This window comes from Melanostigma gelatinosum (assembly GCF_949748355.1).
Source record: "Melanostigma gelatinosum genome assembly, chromosome: 22".
In the NCBI taxonomy this organism is placed as follows: domain Eukaryota; kingdom Metazoa; phylum Chordata; class Actinopteri; order Perciformes; family Zoarcidae; genus Melanostigma; species Melanostigma gelatinosum.
The window spans coordinates 10,690,925-10,710,492 of record NC_136655.1 but is presented as its reverse complement, the minus strand read 5'-3'; the positions used below and the strand labels follow the sequence as shown (position 1 = coordinate 10,710,492).

Below are 19,568 nucleotides of genomic sequence, written 5' to 3'. Positions count from 1 at the left end.
GTCAGTAGGTGACACAAGCTGCCAGAGAGTGACGCAGGGTGACGCAGAGTGACACAAGCTGCCAGAGAGTGACGCAGGGTGACGCAGGGTGACGCAGAGTGACACAAGCTGCCAGAGAGTGACGCAGGGTGATATGATATAATTTCTTTGTAATCATCCAAAATAATGTTCAGTACATGGGTATTTTTCCAAGTAGGCCACTGACTGGTCGATACGTGCGATGCATTGAGTGGGCAACGCGCCGTGTATTGAGTGGGCCGGTCTGACAGTAAACTCCCGGGCCACTTTTTCCCCCCAGTCCGCCCCTCGTTCATCCGATTGGTCTAACAGCCCGTTCGGCCTGAGGCAGTAATAAAACAACAAAACATGTGCCACTGATGCTGCCATTGACCAGCTGAACAGCCGAGCGCTGATGGCAATGCAACGTGGCTGAAATCCACGCGCGCTCCACCCTCCACCTCTGCTCTCAGAACTGTACTCGACTGCTCCGCTTGTTTGTCTTGTCAACTCTGTTGCTATAATGTCCAAGCTGGCACGCGATCCTCGTTCCCAGGTTAGGTCACATTCCAGGGAACGTGTTGGGGCTCAACTGAAGCTGAGCAGAAGAACAATCACACGCGCTCTCTTTTCATTCGATAAGAGGAACGTCCTGTTTCCACGCTCTAGTTAGAGGATGACATGATTCCTTGTGAATCCTGCCCCTGAGCAGACACTGTGAAACTGAGGCCTGTTTTTTTTCAGCCAAAAACACACAAGTTGGCAAACGCCCGATCTCACACCTGTATCCTCCTCTCAAATCTCCCACCCGCAGCTCCCCTTTCATATTTCCTCCCACTCATTGTTGTCGCTTCTGCTTTATTTGGATCCTGCGCGGCCAGTTTCACCTTCTTTCCACCCCCATCGCTCACTCCGTGTCACTGTACGTCGATTAACCAGTGACATGTGGAATTTTTCATTACCTCGCCCCAGGGGGAACCGCGCTGCCTGTGCCTGTGTATCCTGCTGCTTTTTTTCCTCCCACCCCTGCTTACTCTCTCTCTCTCTCTCTCTCTCTCACACACACTCTCATTCTCTCTCTGTTGTAGGCCTATTATTGTGAGCTGGTCGGTGGCCAGCTGTGGTTTTTTGTTTGTTATTCAGCCAGCTGTATGGGGCAGTAGTCATATAGCTGTCAGTGACTGAGCTCCTCTCCATGGCCTGTCGTCCCCCCGGCTCTGGCTCCTACACTGTGGTTATCATCCCGCTCAGGACCGGCCTCTACAGCCTGGACGCACTTCGCTTCTACCTATGGGTGAGGAGGGAGCTTGAGTGTGGAGGGAGCTTGAGTGTGTGTGTGTGTGTGTGTGTAGGGGGGTGGTAGAAGCTTGCATGTGATTGATTTCTAATCAGCTGCATCTCATGGTGTCTTTGTCGTGGGTAATTAGTGTGATTCTCCTTCGTGATTCTTATCAACTGCCGTGCATGCTCACATTACTCACAGTTTCGTTTCCCAGTTTTCAGCTCACTGTTTTCTGCACAATTGACAAAATGTAGTAGTACCGAGCCATGTTGGTTAAAACACTAACTATACAGTTTCTGTTTAAAAAGACTTGTGATTCATTACTCAAAGTTAAGCATTCACTGCTTCTCCAGTCTGGGTAAAGTGTCACCATGTTTGGTACATTTGGCCAAGGTACATTACACATGACCTCGTTTACTCCTCTGTGATGTGGAACAAATGATTTAGTTGAATTGAGGCATTTATGCTTATACACTGTACTGCATGTGAACATGCATGGTGTCTCAAATCTGGAATTTCAATTCCGAGCTCTTTATCGAAGTCATAGTTAAAGGCGCCGTTGTATTCAAAGGCATTGTGTAAAGGTGTGTTTCATGTTGTGTCTTTCTTATTTGCAAACGTGAGGGGTTCAACATATTAGAAACATCTCTGGATTTAATGCAGTCCAGCACAACACAACCAATGACCTGACCTCAATAATAGTTATACACCTCTATAATAGTGTCAGAAAAACAAAATGCACTGAACGTTATAGACATGGTAGAAGTTTGGATAGGATTGCATTCGATTGTGTCAGCGTATACCTAATGAAGTGGTCACTATGGCGTATTTAGACATATACTTGGTTGTAACATTGCTGTAATCATGAACTGTATTATTCATATAAACATCATAGGATTTAGCTTTTTTTTATACTGGACGTTTAAGTTAAATACTTGTAGAATCTCTGTTTCCAGTCTGTTTTTCTGTCTTTGCTCCATGTCCTGAACTGTTTTGAAGGTTGCATGGATGCAGTCATCCCAGTGACACATTCCCACATGTCAGGTCTGCCCCTCACAGCTTCCTGTTAACGGCTCAATATAACCAGTTTTCCAATAACTGTGAATCTATTATTACAAGAGGAGTTGTCATGTAACTAACAGTCATAGATTTGAGATTATTATTACAGAAACACAGTTGTAAAATAAGATCTTATATTAAATAAAAGGGAACTATTTAGCACATCTGAAAACGCAGCTAAGATGAATCTCTCACTCGTGATACAACAGTGTCATGAGTTTCTAATATCCTTCTGACTGTGACGTCCTGTCCTCGTCCAGAGGCGGATCACACCGACCTGTGTTATGATTCCCTGCTTGTTGTGGCACTGTTAGGCCGTATCCACACGACTCCGTTTCCATTTGAAAAGCGCATAATGTGAGTCCATTTAAAGTGCATGTAATGCAGCCGAGGGCAGACAATAGGACTGAAGGCCTCCTGCTGCTCTGCTGATGTAAACAAAGCCTTGGGGCCTCTGGAAGACAACAGCCAGCGCTGTGCCGATCACGCTGCTTCAGGTCAGCTGGCTGGGGGGGGGGGGGGTCTGGCTGAATGTGACACGCCAACGTCTATTCATGTTGTCGGTATCCTCTCACAAACCTGTTCCTGGATGATGAAGGACAATTTCTCACATGAACCTGTTTGAGCTGTGTTCTTCTCTACCTCAGGTTAAGCGTCTGAAGGACATAGAGAAGGAGAAGGACGCTCTGTGCTCCGGCCTGGAGGTTCTGGAGAAGGCCCGTCTCTGGTACCTCCAGCGGCTGGAGGAGAACAGAGCCAGGCAGGGCAACATCGAGACCAAAAATGGGGTCGGCTCCTGCCAGGGAGGCGCAGCAGAGGTGCGAAGCAGGGTTGGGGTCAGGGCCTCACAGGCTTTACTGAACTGTCATTTACGGTGTCCCTCAACACCCGCCTGTCTGCATCTCTGCAGGCCCGGTCTTGCCTCCTCAGGTCTCGGATCCAGCGGGCGAATGGCTCTCTGGGTTCTGTGATGAGTGAGCCCAATGTCACCAGCGGGAGCAACCCTTCTTTGCATGACGCGGTGGCAGTGAGTGACCTCCGGTGGCACAACACAGCACTAACTCAGGTAGGGGGAAGAAAAAATGTCTCATGTTCAAGAAGGGGGACGTCATTTAATTTACTATTAGCCTTAAAAGGCTTCAAACTCTTTAAAAAAATCCTGTTTGGTACTCATTTATTTTGATATTTGGGGGGATTTTCCCCTTTAATTGATCTTTACAAGCAGGGGATGCTGTTTTCATGAATCCTGACTTATTCATCCGTTGGCGTTTCTATGATATGGCCATATTTTCTTCCTTTGACAGGAGGTGAGCGACAAGAATCGTCAGATATCCATGTTAGAATTGGAAAAAGATGCACTCGTGGAAAAGCTGCAGGCCCATTGATTGCCAGCACACATGTGTGTGTGTATATATACATAGAAGACACACGAGGTGCACATTTCACTTCATGTCACACAGTTGCTTACGTTGCACTACTTGTAAATATGTATTTAATTAATAAATGGCAGTAAAGGATCATTTGCTTCAATGTGTTCTTTTCAATACAAACCAGTTTTGCTGAAGCGTTGAATAACTGACTTTATTATAGAAAAGCGCTGCGTCCATTTTCATTTTCGCATACTGGTATATCTCATGTGGTGGTGTGCGTTTCATGATCCTGGAGGTAAAAAATAAATGTTAAATACTGTTTTCTTTTTCATTTTCAAATGGTTGGAAAATATCTTTTTCATTTTGACTTAAATATTGCTTACATTATTTACGTTGCATTTACATTTTCAAATTTGAATTAATATTTGAATGTTTTCCACTGTACAGCACGGCACGAACACTTTTCCTGTTTTTTGCCCATTCGAGTATTTTGATATAATTGGATTATTGCATTTCAATTTTTTCCTCAAATAACAAATACTTTTGGATTTTTACCACAAATTCAATGTAACCAACATGATGCAAAACTTCAATCAACATGCCATCTATTGGCAATGCGGAGTTTCAAAATTTACACTATTTTTTGAAAGTGAAATACAATTTCCAGATTTTAAGCTGAAGTGTACTGGAGACAACCCTGCGCCATTGAGTGTCCTGCTGTTCCGTTTCCGTCTCTCAATGTGGGCTCTCTGTCTCGACATGTCACAGCAACCTTTCCCGGTGGTCCTGCACTGATCTTACTTCAACTGACAAACTTTATCTATCTCAGTCATCGTGCATCTTTGCAGGTATTTCCTCTCCTGCCCTGCACAAATCTGCTGCCTTGAACACAGAAGACACAATTTGCAGGCCTAATATAGAAATATAATCTGTCTGACTGGCAGTTATTGTCTACATGTTTACTCCGAGGTCCATGGTGACGCTGTGCCTTTGCCTGTCTGTGTTAGTCTGAGCTGTGGTGCCTGCATACGGTATGCAGTATAAGCTCATTTTGTAAAAATGTGTTGGTTTACGACAACAAGGTTTTGTCGTACATGTTGTGACAGATTCACAAAATGTATCATGTAGGAGGAAATACATTCAAAAGTCGACTGTTTAAAATCACATGCATGCATTAGCAACAACCTTTCCGGTAAACTATAGCAATGCAATGAATCAGGGATGGAAACTGATTAGAATCAGCCTGTGTGCATCAGGGGAGAAAACATCCATTATGGCGGATGCTGTCATTTTAATAGCTTCATGTTCTCTATCTTCAGAGTGCCACTGAACCATCAAGCCCAGGGTACCAGCACTTGGCTAATTATTGGGTCTTATTCACAGCCAAACACCTTTTGTTATGGGTTTGTCACGCCTTTGTGGCTGTCAATGCCATTCTTCCATACTCTGCTGGTCTCTCCAGACCCCTTTTACTTGGATAGAACAGTGTGTTTACCCCCCATATTTGTGGTTTTGGTATTTCTGAAAATCGTGCAGGTCAGCGGAGGTGGGAAGTATAAACACACAAATAGGTCTCCCTGATAAGTGCATTCCTTAAGCTATTAGGGGAGATAATTTCCTGAGATTTATAGTACAGCAGCGAGGTGGTCTTTGAAGCTGCAGGTAACTCTTCTCAATAGACACTTGTGTTTTGATTTATGTGCTTTAGGGGCCAGTTAAGCCTGTGTTACTGTAATTCAATGTTCACTTGGCCCAAACTAAAACATGACACAAGAGTATCAGTTTCAGACAGAATAAGCCTTGCTCATCGAAGACATTTATGTCATAGCAGGAAATCACAGCTGTCATTAATAACATGATTAAATAGCCGCATTACAGTTAATTGTCATGTTAATATTACCAAATGTTTAGAAAAATTCAAAGTGGATGGACCTACACTGAATTCATCTTTTGATACTCGAGATGAAGTGCTCAACTTGTCAAATGTCCCACAAAATAGTCATAATATTTTTGTTACTATTCCCTCATCGGTTTATAACATGGTGAAGATTTTGATTGCTGAATTTTTAATTTTTAGCAATTAAGTTTTTTCAAACTCACACTCGGTAATAAAACATGCAACATAACAGACACCACCACTATATCAACAGATGCAACACAATATCATTCATTGTGATTTTGCGTCTAACAACCATCTTAACATAACTGCTTTCTCTGATGGGTGTTTGTCACATGGCTCCTTACATGTAAACAAACGATGTTTATGTTCAATACAGACTTTGGAATAAAATCAGACAGTGTAAATTGTGTCAATTAGGCATGTTTTACTTTCTGAACAATTGAATTAATGTACAGCATATCACAGGGAGCGAGAGAGTTAGAGCTAGTAAACTATTACCCCACTGTCGTTGAGGCCAGTTTTGGATTCTCCATCACTGTTGGAATCTGTCCTGTGCGGAAGCGGCGCACGGTTACGCGCGTCTCCAAGTGGCGTCTCCATCCCGGACGCGTTTAAGTCCAGCAGGCTCTGCAGGTGTTTGATGTAATCGATAGCCGCCCGGAGGGTCTCCACTTTGCTGAGCCGTTTGTCCTCAAACTCCTGCGGGAGATTCTCCCTGAGCCGCGCGTAACCTTCGTTTACGCAGCGCACTCGATGTCGCTCCCTTTCGTTCCTTTTCCGGATAAATGCAGGCTCAAAGGAATAATCATACACACCGAGCGGCACGTGAAAGGGGAAATATGATAATCGTCTGTAGGGGGACCTCTGGCCGTGCACAGGGTCGAAGTATGCAGCGTCTAGGTGGATGGGCAGTCCAAGTCGAAGCGCATCCTTGTAGTGTGCTCCGCTGCTGTCCATGGAGAAGCCGTGGAGAGCCAGTGGAGGGACATATGGCATATGCTCCGTTAACTCCTTACTGTGATAAGACATTTCCCTGCGAATAAAAAAGGAGACAATCTTTGATTAAACAGCTGCAAAATATATGCAATTAATTTTGCACCAACGATGCAACTTACCCATACAGTCTCCTCACAGTCATCTCGATTTTTCAGAAAGTAAATACCGCCACTTTATGATTACGGTAAATCTTTTTTTGCGATCGTTTATAAGTGAACTTCTTGATCGAGATCAGTCTGTGTTTGACAACTTGTTTGTTGGGGTTTTGAGGGTGTAGGTGTATGGTGGGTGTGATCCGGGGCGGAGATGCAGCCATGACTTTCTCATCAAGATAAAATTGTTTACACAACGTGTTCCTCCTTCTGTTGACACTGTGAAGCAACGCTTATCATGAAGGTGTAAGTCAAACTATACGGGCTTGAAATAACTGACTTTTTGATTGTAAATATTTATAAAACAGCCTATATATCAATAAAACATATGGTAGGCAAAATGCAACAGATTGTCATGTTGCATTTTAATCCCAGTTCACTATCAGTTTATCTCGGATGCATACATTTGTGATTTGAAAGAATGATGAAATTATCATTCAATAGCGTCACAGTCAGTCAAACAATAAACTCTGTAAAAAGTGTAGGCAGTCTTTTAAAACAGTCCAAAACAGCGCAAGCATCATGACTTAAAACAGAAAAAGAAGACTTTTATTTTTTATTTAGGCCACAGATGACTTCCCGGCCCCCTGATGCTCCGCCTCTTTTTTTTGTGAATGTGGAGATTGGAGGACAGAAGAACTGACTCTATTCCTACAGCGCATGCGCACAACGTGCAGTTAAACTGTCATGGCCCCGTTCAGGGAGGCATTGTGCTGGTATGTTGTTGTTTTCAAGGCACCTTCCTTTCTACATAGTCAGTATGTTTGCAATGAAGCGTCACGCTCTGTCGTGACAGGTATTTCGTTACTTCTATCAAACTGAAACACAGCAGTTAATTCTCTGTTTTGACGACGTATTTAGATGCAAGTTAGCCAGGCTAACGTTATTAAGCTATTTAAATAACATTTCTATGATATTCCTGATTGGCATGTCGTTTTAAGTTGAGTTGTAATCACACCCGCTGTTTTTATTCTACAGGGAGAGACATATGAAAGCCCAATTCAACAGTACATGGTTTCGGACGGGCATCGGTTGTTGAATTCAGGTAACGTGAAGCTAACGTAGCTCACACTGCACAGTGCATCGCCTGTGTGTCTTTGTATGAGTGTGTCATACAGGCGATACACGCTATATGTCTCAGTATTTCTAACTGTGTCTAAATAACAGCCGGAAACTTAAGCCATCAGCTCATTATTTGGATGTCTGGGTTTAACTCTAGGATGAACGACATGAACCTGAGTCCTGTGGGCATGGACCAGCTCAATGTGCCCTCAGTGAGTGCCAGCCACCTGGGTCTGCCCACCTCCCCGACACACAACCCCATTCCCACTCCAGGTATTGAAAGACACTACCGGAAAGGCCTGTTTGCTCCAGCTGGCCACAATACAGTAGATCTAACACACTAAACCAACTGTTGAGAAATCAAGCATCACTCAATTTAATCTCGGTTTATTATTTCCTCTTGACTCTTTGTTATGGTTCAGGCATGTCAGTGGCCATCCCCAGCCTGGGTCCCTCCCTGGGCTCCCTTCCCTCTGCCCTCTCGCTGATGCTCCCCATGGGTCCGCTGAGTGACAGAGGAGTGATGTGCGGCCTGCCAGAGAGGAACTACTCTTTGCCACCACCTCCATACCCTCACCTGGAGAGCAGCTACTTCCGACACATACTGCCAGGTGGGTTCTCTTTTTGTGTGAGGTATACACCTCATCTGTCTGTGTTGACGTTCTCAAAGCAGTCAGACAGATTCTTGTGCGGATGATTGTTTGAATGGGTTTTATCCCGGATGCTATAATTTGAAGGGTAGCCATCCTCCGGTTGCTATTTTACTCAACATATTTAAGTTAGTGAATAAATCATGCATTCTGCTCAGTACATTCAGTTAGAATTTTTTGTTTCAGCGCTGATCATGCTCCCTCTTTCTTCCCTGCTGTAGGTATCCTGTCCTATCTGGCAGACCGTCCACCCCCTCAATACATCCACCCTAGCAGCCTTAACATGGATGGGACCCTGTCGGTGGCCAGCAACAATCCCTCGGGTCTTGATCCCTACAGTGGCCCTGGAGGCCCACTGGAGCAGGGCCTGGTGCCCATGGACTCCAGACAGGTGAACGGCCAGGGAGACCTCCACCAGACTGGTGCTCATGAGCTGGACTCTACAGGATTGGCCATGGAGTCGCGTGTCAGCAGCCCCATGTCCCCTGACCGGATGGGAGAGGAACTGGCCACCATGGATGGAGTCGGGGTGGTGGTGGTGTCTGACACCCAGCAGCAGCTCGGAGGGGGAAGGCAGCCTCAGCCGCATGAGGGATTGACTGGGGTGGACTCATCTGGTGGGGTGATGCCCCTCCATGGACCCCCTGTTCTGGAACTACCGGTGGTGATGGAGCAGGATCACATGGGGGGCCGAGTGGGGAACACGGTGGGAGGAGGAGCAGGAGGACTCGTGGAGCAGCTCCACTCAAATGGGGAGTTGAACTCGGCCGTTGTCAGTGTGGTGCTCACTGGCTCCATGGCCGGCCAGGGCCAACTGGAGCCAGTGTCGCTCCATGGGCACTCTGGGATGGGACTGGACGCAGTGAATGTGTCCCCCATCACTGCAGAGGTGTCGCTGGGGCCAGAAAACAACCTGGTGCTGGTCAACTCCACCCTGCAGCTAGAGGATTCTACCTCCAACAAGGAGAACATGGTCACTGCCTACACCATCTGTGAGTGTGTATTTGTAATTGTTTCTTCAGAGGTTAAAAAACTGCATCAATGGATTAAAGAAAATAAAACGGTACTAGGAATCATATACAGCTAGGAGGAAATATGTCATTTAAATAACAAGTAATTGTAAAAATCATAGTCATTGAAGTGAAATGAGCACTGTGTATATTAAGCACTTGACTTTGTAGTAAGTATATTAGTGACTCTCACCTGAAGCAACCTTAGTGCTTTTATTGTCTTCCAGGGTGCACACTGTGTGAGCGCTCGTATACCTCAGACTGCCCAGAGCACGGCCCAGTCACCTTCATCCCTGACACGCCGATCCAAAGCCGGGCTCGCCTCTCTCTGCCGCGTCAACTGTGCCTGCGCATCTCAGTAGCTGACGAACCGCTTGGTAAGAGGATAAACCCGCTAACGATTCCTAGATGGAATTCAAAAACGCATGAAATCTTGCATTTTATGTAGAACCTCCTTAACATTGTGCAAAGTTTTGTATCTGCCAGTTCAAGTGCAAAGTAAAAGCATTATTAGAATTTATTATTTATATACTTCTTTTTTTTAAAGGCTGTACATAGGTCCACAAATAAACATTTAGCAGACCATCAATTAGATGACTGACAAACTGTCTTTGCCCCGCCCCCACCCCCCTCAGGAGTTTTTGCACGGGATGTCATTCCTCCAAGGACCTGCTTTGGACCAATGGTGGGCCAGCACTGTCGCAACGTGGACCTCTCTGATTGGCCAGAAAAGGACGCACCACAAATATGGAAGGTCAGTGCAGTGATTTTAGTTGGACCAGGGGTTGTCACAGTCAGTCCGAAGCCATTATAAGTAGATTAACCCAGTTATTTATTTCAGATGTACCACAACAATGTGCTGGAATTCTACATTGTGACAACGGATGAGAACGAGTGCAACTGGATGATGTTTGTCCACAAAGCCAGGTATGACACAGAGCTGGAGTAGGATAAAGATGTGCCCTTCAGTTTTCTCCACCCAAATTGTCAGTGCTTGTGATCAGCATTGTCGCTTTTGCCATGTTTCAGTCTAGCCGACGGGTTAATAAAATGTCCTGTTTGCTGTGTTTATGTGTGTGTGTGTGTGTGTGTGTGTTTAGAACTCGTGAGGAACCGAACCTGGTGGCGTACCCCGCCAACGGTAAACTGTTCTTCTGCACAACCACAGAGATCCACCCGGACCAGCAGCTGCTCTTCTATTACAGCAGAGACTACTGCAGGCTGATGGGTGAGACATCAGATGACTAAACATGTATACTCTTGATTTGAAAGAAGCCACACCGATCCACTTGTTATCCATTGATTGATGTTGACCATTCCACCATCTTTCACGTCTTCACAGGTGTCCCGCAGGTCCCCGAGGGCCAGATCTGCCATTGTGGCAAAGAGTACTCTTCTTTCTCTGAGCTCAAGTCTCATCTTGACAGCCATAACAGCAACCACAGCCATAACCAACCTCCACACAGCCACAGCCCGTCGCAGCAGGACCACTCTCAGCAACAGCAACAACCACAGCAGCAGCAAGAGCAACAACCACAGCAACACACTCACCGGGAAGAGAAGCTGACCAATGGGACCTCGAGCTCCTCCTCTTCCCCATGGCCCTGCCACACCCACGCTGCAGGACAAACAAACAGTGAAAACAACAGCATCAGGGCCAGCAGGAATAGAAACTCTAATAATGTTACCTCCAGAGCGAAAGGTCAGGGTCATGTACGGGAGAGGAAATTCAAATGCAGCATGTGTTCCCGGGCTTTTCTCACATCCACAAAGCTCAACGTGCACTTCATGGGGCACGTGGGGATGAAACCTCACAAGTGTGAATACTGCAGTAAGGCCTTCAGCGATCCCAGCAACCTCAGGATGCACCTCAAGATTCACACAGGTGTGTACACGGATAATTGAAGTGGAAACAGGTTTGATTTTTTGGCAACATCTGTCTTGTCAGCTGTCATACTATAAACCCTGTGTTGTCCCAGAAGGCCAATTATGAGAAGTCACTTATATAAATTCATGATTGCACTCAACTATGTGTGTATTCGTTTTTTTCTAGGAAAGACGTGTCTGACAAGAGAGTGAATGCACTTCAAAAGAAAATAACCAATTAACAGCTAATTCCCAGCGCCCTTCAACACTTTTGAATAGCTCGATACAGGAAAGTGGAAAAGTGCTTTAAAACATTTGAAACCTCTGAAACGCTTCTTTTTTTTTTTCTTCTCTCCGACAGGTCAGAAGAACTACAGATGCACAGTTTGCGAGAAGTTGTTTACCCAGAAATCCCATGTGGCATCGCATATGCTCATCCACACCGGTGCAGAGAAGCTCAAGTGTGACCTCTGTGACCGAGCATTCATCAGGAAACATGACCTGACACAACACATGTTCTCCCACACACAGTATGTAACTTATTTATTGCATTCTCGATAAAGCTGTAGAATTAAGCAGTTGTTATATGAGTTGGCAGGCCTAAAGATTGTGGTCTGTTTGTTTTTCTTTCTGTACTCTGGTCTTTTCTTGCCAAAGAGATCTTGATATCATTGAGATTACCTAATAAAATAACGGTTATATAACGCGTGCATTCTCTTTCTGCTGTTTCCCTTTTCCACCACAGTGAGCGCCGCATAGAGTGCCCGAAGTGCAACAAACAATTCCTCAAGACCAACCACCTGAAGAAGCACATGAACTCTCACGAGGGCCGAAGAGACTTTGTCTGTGAGAAATGCCACAAAGCTTTCCTCACCAAATACCACCTCACCCGTCACCTCAAGATATGCAAAGGGCCCAAGGCGGAAAGAGCGTCTCGCAAGGAGCAGGAATTAGATGAGGAAGAAGAGGAGGAGGAGGAAGAGGAGGAAGAGGAGGAGGAGGAGGATGATGATGATGGTCGGGGAAGAGGGGGAGAGAGACTTGTAGACTCAGCCAGCAATGAAGACTGTGGTTTAGATGTTGGAGGATATGACTCTGAAAAGTCTCCGTCACCCCCTCATTGACAACACTGTGCCTTTTGAGATGTCTTGTTTATTTATATGCTTTACTTCACTAATCATGTTTATCTCTAGTTTTTTGCCAATTATCAAGTTACTTTGTCAAATTTCATCTGCAACATCTTACGTTTAATCCATTCCATTATCTTGTCATGTCGATGTCATTCTTTCGGTCATTAGCTACCCAAAGCTCTTGATCATCGGTGAGTGTGGGAAGGTAGATGGACCGGTAAACGGAGAGCTTTCACTACAACGGTTCCGGAGCAACGCCCGTATCACTGCTGATTCCGCACCGAACCGCCTGTCCATCTCACGCTCCGTTTTAACCTCACTTGTGATAAGAACTAAAGTCCAGCCCCGATGCGTGGAGGTCAGCCCAACTATATCTAGTTGATACCGTTCCACCTCCAGCTCCGGTTCCTTCCACGCCAGAGAGGTCATGTTCCACGTCTGCGATGCCAGGGGTCGGCACGCCTAGGTCTCCGCCTTTGCCTGCTGTCCGGATCACAATGCACCTGAGCGTAATGCCTATCCCTGCGTTTATTGGAGTACATAGGCAATACTTTTTAATACACATTTTACATACATTTTTTAATCAATATATGTTTAGTCTCGCCCAAGCATATTGGTGCTGGTGAAATAATCTTTATCATGTAAGAAAACTCAAAGATCTGACTATTTTTACAAAACTCTTTTTATTTAACTCGGGCCTGTGTAATAGTGGTTGATGGGATTCATTAAGCTAACTTTCATTCATTGTAATTCATTCTATTTCTTTTTTGTCTCACTCAATAACATGGAATGAATGGTTGATATGTTTGTAGTTGCACAACAATATCAATTACAATTGATGATGCCATATTCTTGCATAGTCTGGATATGTAATTGCTTAATGGCCTTGGCCATTCTTTATTTATTAAAACCAGGATTTTTTATCTTGTGAATGGAAGTGAGCCTCTTTAAAACAGGAACCTGGGCATTGTTGTGATATGTGTGTGAATGTTGACCTAATGTTATAATTATATTATTTATGTTGTAGCTCCATCCTATGTGTTGCAAAATGTTTTATTAAATGAACATTTACAGCTGTTTCTTGTTGACTTATGTACATGATAGAGTTGTAAGCATGCATTCCCACATAGATGACTACATCATTTTCTTGCGTCTATATTGGTTTTTAACCTTAGTGATCATGGACTGTAGGTCATCGATCAACACATGCTCATTCAGAGCAAAACCATATGGACGAAATAGAGAGGTAGCGCCCCCACCTGGCCGTCTCACTTCGATGTTTTCATGACAAAAAGCAGACCATGATCATTGAAGAAATGGAGAAAAAAATGGTTTGCTCAAGTAAAGTTACTGAGGAAAAATTAGCTACATTTCAAAGATGTACTTTCTATGCACAACTGTCGGTATTATTATGAGACAACGCGAAAGGAAATAATGTCCCTGATTCTTCTACTCTGTCGTGGGTGTATTCCATTTAGCTTTCTTCTTTATATTTTTAATCAATTAAGTAATTGTAAAAATGTTGCGGCTTTGCAGAGTTTGCACGACTAAGCGTGCTACTGATGCGACCGGAAGCACGAGAGTCAACTTCCGGTTAAATTACAAAATATGCGGCGCCGCAGTTGTCATTCACTGTAGCGTGGTATGAATTATTTACATTTTCTACTGGTTGTTTCACTTTGGGTATACAATTCTGTATTTTTGGTTGTTGAAATTTACACGGAAACCATACTTCCCCCGCAATGTTTGTATTGTTTAAATGTGAGCTAGCTAACTTTAGCTTACCGTTTAGCTAGCAGGTCGGCTAACTGCTCTTGTAGCCGTGAGTCACGCAGAGTTGTCATGTCACATAGTGTTATTAGATGTCTGTCTAAATTATAGTGATTTGCTCTGTAACACACGCTACGTATTAGTAGTAACTTTTTGGGATTTGCTTTTTAATCTCTTGAACGTAGCTCACTGCATGCTCGCTTTGTCTCACAGTGTTTTTCACTGCTCCTTGTCTCAGCTTGAACAGAACAGATTAAATGATGTTGACCCCATCGAAGGACGGGATGCCCAGTATGATAGACAGGGCGCTGAGGATGAGGAGGGAGGAACAGGCTCGTCAGGTTGTCCTGGCCTGGGCTGTTCTCAACGTGTCTCTAGCTGGCATGCTTTACACTGAAATGTAAGTTGATCGAAGTTCAATAATGTGATGTCTCGCAACCATTGCATTGATACAGCGTCCCACCATCTCCCATCTCTTCCATTGCACGGTGAAATGATAGGCGTGTCTTTTTCACCTTTTTGTTTTGTTAGGTCAGGGAAATTGCTGAGTCATTACTACAACATCACGTACTGGCCTATCTGGTACATCGGTGAGGTCCCACTACTCTCTCATTTACCAAAGGGCTTTCTGTTTGAGCTAAAAAGTAATAAAATGTTGTTGTGTTACACTTTGCTTGGCATTGTTGTAAGCCCCTGTATGCTGAGTTTGTCCTTCTCCGCTCTCCTTGTTTACAGAACTGGTGCTAGCCTCTCTATTTAGCCTCAATGCCCTTTTTGACTTCTGGAAATATTTCAAATACACAATGGCCCCCTCCACCATTGCTGTATCCCCGGAGCAGCATCACCTACTGGGTCTGAGGAACACAAGTAATGCTCTGGATTTTGTTGCCTGCAGAATTTGTATTTTTCACTCCTTTTGTTAAATCTCTTATTAGATTTATGTTAACACACCTTGGTTATTAGTTTTTGAGTGCGGGACAAATATGATGGTTATTGTCTGTCCCGTTGCAGGTATTCATGTCTCTCCGCCACAGAAACCAGAAAAAAAAGAGACCCCAGCCCCGGCCCAGTCGTCTCCGCTGCAGGGCCAAAGCGTGCTGAGTTTCAGTCCCTCACGGTCAGCCTCCACCAGCCCTAAGTTCTCCCCCAGCTGTGTAGCCGGTTACAGCCCTCCTCTCGGAAGCCCATCCACCCCAAACAGTGCAGGGGGGCCCTTTTCCCCTTCAGTGTCCTTCGGAAAGGTATGTCTATTACATCAGTTGTCTGTCCTAGCCTGGAGATATGTAGTGCGTCAATGTAATTGATGAATTTCTCCCTCTTCACATTGAGAGCATTACTTTCTTCCTTTTTCTCAGGTGTTGAACTACAGTTCCTCCTCTGGCTCCTCTCCCTACCCCAGCAGCATTGGACCAGCAGAAGGCTCCAGCTTGAGAGCTCGATATCGCACATCCCCCTCTGTGTTTAACTCCCCTGGAAGCAAGGAGGACTACATGGAGGATCTGAAAAGCCTGGAGAGGTTCCTCCGCACGGAGGAGGAGAGGAGTCACCGCAGTCAGTTAGGTACAGTATGCAAGTGCCTTAGAAAGTCCATTCTTAATATAAACAGAGCAGGACACTCCAGAGTCACTAAGTGAGACAGACAGATAAAGACACAAGAGTTTGTTTTTACAAGCTTTGGCCCGTTAATTCATCAGATGATGAGTAATTATTATCTCAGTCTTAGTAAATGTGGAAAAACATGGTGATGTATGTGATCATGGAATGATATGATGCTCACTATATAGGGAGTCCAGAGTCTGTGTCTCCGAGCCACGGCCCAACATTTTGGAACTACAACCGCTCGGTGGGAGATTACGCCCAGAGCCTGAGGAAGTTCCTGTACCAGCCGGCCTGCCGCTCTCTGGCCCCGTCTGCCCACAAGGATGAGACGGACCTGGGCTCCAAACAGGCTGCAGAGGAGGTCTGTAAACTACCATTGGTTTTGCAGCCCAAATAAATAAAATAATTATGATTTTCAAATTGAGACACGCCAGTCTGTCGGTGTGTAATGTATGATTGCCATGAAATGATGTACTTTTCTCTTCCTGTTATGTAGGTGTGGGCCAGAATCACCACCAGCCGTCCTGTAGTGGACCGCATTGATAGCTGGACGGCCAAGCTTAGAAATGTGAGCACTCAAACATATTTGCAGCATTACATAACGTAAAGAAAAGTTTTATGTAAATTTCATGTGTGATTTTTGTTACAAACCTTCCATCTACACTTGATTTGAGTAAGAAAATAAATATTTTTTTGTCTTTTTTTCCAGTGGATCAGTGACACCATCTTGGTCCCTCTGGTCAAGGAAACAGACTCTGTCAACAGCCAGCTCAGGAGGATGGGCTGCCCTGAGCTCCAGATAGGAGGTAAACCGTCTGCAGTTTTGGGAACTGTATAACATACATTTTAATTTGAATGAAAAAACCCTGTTCTGTAATATGGAAATTGCTTCAGTCGTTACTGTGATTTCTGTGTATTCTTCTATTGGTTTTTGAGTCTAGCTTATTTTCACTCTGTCGTCCACCAGAGGCCAGCATAAGCAGCCTAAAACAGGCAGCGGTGATGAAAGCCTCATCCATCCCCACTATAAACTCTATTGTTCAGTATCTGGACATCACTCCCAACCAGGAGTATCTAGCGGATCGCGTTAAGGGTAGGTTCAGCAATAATGCGATGAGGGAAGACATTTTTTATTTGTCATACGCGTATGTTTTTCATGTGCTTCCTATATTCTATCCTGTCAGAGCTGGCCCACAGCGGCTGCATGAGCTCCTTTCGCTGGAATGGTGGTGGGGATCTGAAGAACAGGAAGTGGGACACGGACCTCCCCACTGACTGTGCAGTGAGTCGACACACATAAACACACCAAGCTTGCAGTACAGCCAGATATAGCTTGAGTAATCGATTAATAATTGGTCCTTAACATGTCAGCAAATTGTGAAACATACACATCACAAGTTTGATGATGTTCGACCTCGTCATCAAAAGCGTTTTCATTGTTCTCGTCCACAAACTTTTAGGGATTAGACGGATCGTATTACAAATGTCAGTAAGAGAGCAGGCTGCACAGGCTGGGACTAGTTAGTGTGACAACTTGTTTGACTTTTCAAATACATGCAAATGTGTCCGTTTACAGACTGCTTAACAGTAAGAGCAGGACATTTGTCGCAGCCTTCTTTGAATCTTTTACCTACAGGATCTGTGCTGCAGACGTGACGCACTAGCACTCTGGGGGGCGCTTTCCTCATCAATGGGGGATCACCGGCCAAATACCTCTGCTTAATGTTTTGTTTGTCCCTCTAGATCCTCATGCACATGTTTTGTACATACTTGGACACCAGACTGCCTCCACACCCAAAGTACCCAGACGGGAAGACTTTCACTTCTCAGCACTTCAGCCACATTCCAGACAAACCTGGTGAGTGGACACACACACACACAAACTGGTAAACAGGAAGGACAAAAATGAAATGCTTGTGATTTTCACTGTATTCTTCTCAGTCTGGAAACACAGCATCTAGTTTCTGTCGTTACTTCTTCGTGCTGGTTCAACTGTTGTCTCTTTTTGTGTTCACTCTCATAGATGCTACGAAGGAGAGCCTCTTCTGCATCCACCAAAGCAGCATAACTCCCCCTGACTACCAGCTCATCTACCAGGGACATATCTACAGTTTACCCAAGGTGACGGCAACATTTTTTAAATAATGACGTCTATTTTCAGGATCTTACAAAACAGCTTGTGCTCTTATTTTGCCCTTACCGGCTTTAAATCGAATCCCTGGGGTAGCACTGTAAATCAAACATGATCAGATCAACTTTACTAACTCCCTTAAAGATTGAACTTGTCAAACAATTTTAAATACAAAGCACATAACAATAAAAGAGGGAGCAATGTTTCACTCCATTCTAACAATGAGACATGATATTTTAAGTCATTACATCTGAACACGCGAGACATTTGAGAAATTAATCTGGTTATCAGCATTCAGCAGTTTCCGAACATGAACCCATCTTGATTTCTGTTACAGGGCAGGAACAACCTGTTCCACACAATCCTAATGTTCCTCTATGTCATTAAGACGAAGGAGTCAGGGATGCTGGGGTGAGTACTTCTGCTACGAATGTCCTGTAAAAGACCGGCTAGCTTGTATTGCATATGTCATTTTAGAGTATAATGAAATACTGATTAATTTTCAACACAAGGGTCATACAACAAAGCACAGATTGCATATTGGTTTGAAATGATCGGTTTGACTTTGCTTGTAGGATAATTATTTCTTTTTTTAATTTTTTCTACAGGAGAGTAAATCTTGGCCTCTCTGGTGTGAACATCTTGTGGATATTCGAGAACTGATGATGATGATGATTATCATTTACCAAGCAACAAAACGCTGCGAGTGGATTTTCTTTCTACACTGGTTGGAATACCACCTCATTTTAAGGACGGCTCTTTCTGGGGCAGAGCAGAAGTGGCACCTCCCTTTGAAAGACAACAAATGCATTTTTTTGGACATTTTCTCAATTTTAGTGTACACATGGGTAACATTCTGTATCGTAATTTTAAGGACACATTTACGTTGCACTGCAGAGCTGTATTTTTTTAACATTTGTTTGGTTTTCTGATTTTTGTATCTGAGAATATACCAGCTTGGCAGCCTTGTAAATAATATACCTCAGATTTATCTAGTGAATTGTAAATGGCTCTGAGCCATTTAGCATGAATGCAAACACAGTGTGTGCGGACTTGACTTTTGATTTTTCAGCTTCAGTAGCCTGGTATGCCGTTTTTCTTCTTCCCTGTAGTTGAATGATGGCCTGCTGTTGTAGGGATGCTCCTGACATGCTTGAAGTCACATACAAAAATTGGACTTGTGAAAGCAATACACAAAATATTCAAGTATTGAAGTATTCTGTTTTAGTGAAGCTTCCCTGGTACTAGGCTACAATGCAACACGTAACTATGTATAGTGTTAATTCTTTTGATACGTGATGGAGAACAATTGAAAAGCCTTTGAATCACCAAAGTCTCTGAGAATGTAACGTCTTTTACAAAAGCCATTTATCCTGACGTCTTGTGTCAGCCATTTGTTCAATTTCAAACCTTCCACATGTTTGCGCGTTTTCAATAATGCCATTTTACATTTGTCACAAGACTTACAGGAAATAAAATTGAGATTTTGAAAAGAAACTTGTAAGAGCATGTTCATTTCCCTCTGCCTCATTGCATTTTTTGACTATTGTAGGCATCCACTTGGTGGCAATGTAGTTCTTTTTTCTTTTTTTTT

The 19,568-nt window shown here is 44.2% G+C and overlaps 4 protein-coding genes across 5 annotated transcripts; 3 read left to right on the top strand and 1 right to left on the bottom strand.

The window, feature by feature from the left end:
- Window positions 1-1,111: 1,111 nt before the first annotated feature.
- sapcd1 (suppressor APC domain containing 1) lies at window positions 1,112-3,807 on the top strand. The gene is made up of 4 exons (XM_079294799.1): window positions 1,112-1,291; window positions 2,986-3,156; window positions 3,249-3,404; window positions 3,643-3,807. Exons 1-4 carry the CDS (start codon window positions 1,193-1,195, stop codon window positions 3,721-3,723), a joined length of 507 nt encoding a protein of 168 aa, XP_079150925.1. The 5' UTR covers window positions 1,112-1,192; the 3' UTR covers window positions 3,724-3,807.
- A 2,284-nt stretch (window positions 3,808-6,091) lies between these two features.
- On the bottom strand, window positions 6,092-6,746 carry LOC306796102 (achaete-scute homolog 4-like; the record flags this gene model as incomplete). Its single annotated transcript, XM_079294879.1, has 2 exons — window positions 6,092-6,664; window positions 6,741-6,746. 2 exons carry the CDS (start codon window positions 6,744-6,746, stop codon window positions 6,092-6,094), a joined length of 579 nt encoding a protein of 192 aa, XP_079151005.1.
- A 698-nt stretch (window positions 6,747-7,444) lies between these two features.
- prdm4 (PR domain containing 4) lies at window positions 7,445-13,550 on the top strand. The gene is made up of 12 exons (XM_079294350.1): window positions 7,445-7,472; window positions 7,735-7,801; window positions 7,976-8,091; window positions 8,241-8,429; window positions 8,690-9,460; window positions 9,706-9,855; window positions 10,114-10,232; window positions 10,320-10,405; window positions 10,579-10,706; window positions 10,821-11,363; window positions 11,706-11,874; window positions 12,090-13,550. Exons 3-12 carry the CDS (start codon window positions 7,977-7,979, stop codon window positions 12,466-12,468), a joined length of 2,649 nt encoding a protein of 882 aa, XP_079150476.1. The 5' UTR covers window positions 7,445-7,472; window positions 7,735-7,801; window position 7,976; the 3' UTR covers window positions 12,469-13,550.
- Window positions 13,551-14,090: 540 nt separating this feature from the next.
- On the top strand, window positions 14,091-19,426 carry tmem209 (transmembrane protein 209). Of its 2 annotated transcripts, XM_079294774.1 has the most exons (15): window positions 14,091-14,116; window positions 14,483-14,644; window positions 14,776-14,834; window positions 14,980-15,111; window positions 15,256-15,485; window positions 15,600-15,804; window positions 16,029-16,204; window positions 16,340-16,411; window positions 16,553-16,649; window positions 16,811-16,936; window positions 17,028-17,125; window positions 17,587-17,701; window positions 17,867-17,964; window positions 18,312-18,385; window positions 18,583-19,426. In XM_079294774.1, the coding sequence occupies exons 2-15, from the start codon at window positions 14,502-14,504 to the stop codon at window positions 18,635-18,637; spliced, it is 1,680 nt and encodes a 559-aa protein (XP_079150900.1). In that variant the 5' UTR covers window positions 14,091-14,116; window positions 14,483-14,501; the 3' UTR covers window positions 18,638-19,426. The 2 variants fall into 2 exon arrangements, with proteins under 2 accessions (XP_079150900.1, XP_079150901.1); XM_079294775.1 differs by lacking the exons at window positions 14,483-14,644; window positions 14,776-14,834.
- Window positions 19,427-19,568: the final 142 nt, after the last annotated feature.

What these genes read in the sequence shown, in the direction of transcription:
- sapcd1 (XM_079294799.1), top strand. Translation starts at nt 1,193, where the DNA reads ATGGCCTGTCGTCCCCCCGGCTCTGGCTCCTACACTGTGGTTATCATC. An exon ending in CACTTCGCTTCTACCTATGG is followed by an intron (nt 1,292 to 2,985) that starts GTGAGGAGGGAG and finishes TCTCTACCTCAG; the next exon opens with GTTAAGCGTCTGAAGGACAT. An exon ending in GCCAGGGAGGCGCAGCAGAG is followed by an intron (nt 3,157 to 3,248) that starts GTGCGAAGCAGG and finishes GCATCTCTGCAG; the next exon opens with GCCCGGTCTTGCCTCCTCAG.
- tmem209 (XM_079294774.1), top strand. Translation starts at nt 14,502, where the DNA reads ATGATGTTGACCCCATCGAAGGACGGGATGCCCAGTATGATAGACAGG. An exon ending in CCAAACAGGCTGCAGAGGAG is followed by an intron (nt 16,205 to 16,339) that starts GTCTGTAAACTA and finishes CCTGTTATGTAG; the next exon opens with GTGTGGGCCAGAATCACCAC. An exon ending in CCCTGAGCTCCAGATAGGAG is followed by an intron (nt 16,650 to 16,810) that starts GTAAACCGTCTG and finishes GTCGTCCACCAG; the next exon opens with AGGCCAGCATAAGCAGCCTA.
- prdm4 (XM_079294350.1), top strand. Translation starts at nt 7,977, where the DNA reads ATGAACGACATGAACCTGAGTCCTGTGGGCATGGACCAGCTCAATGTG. An exon ending in CAACCCCATTCCCACTCCAG is followed by an intron (nt 8,092 to 8,240) that starts GTATTGAAAGAC and finishes GTTATGGTTCAG; the next exon opens with GCATGTCAGTGGCCATCCCC. An exon ending in ACGCACCACAAATATGGAAG is followed by an intron (nt 10,233 to 10,319) that starts GTCAGTGCAGTG and finishes TATTTATTTCAG; the next exon opens with ATGTACCACAACAATGTGCT.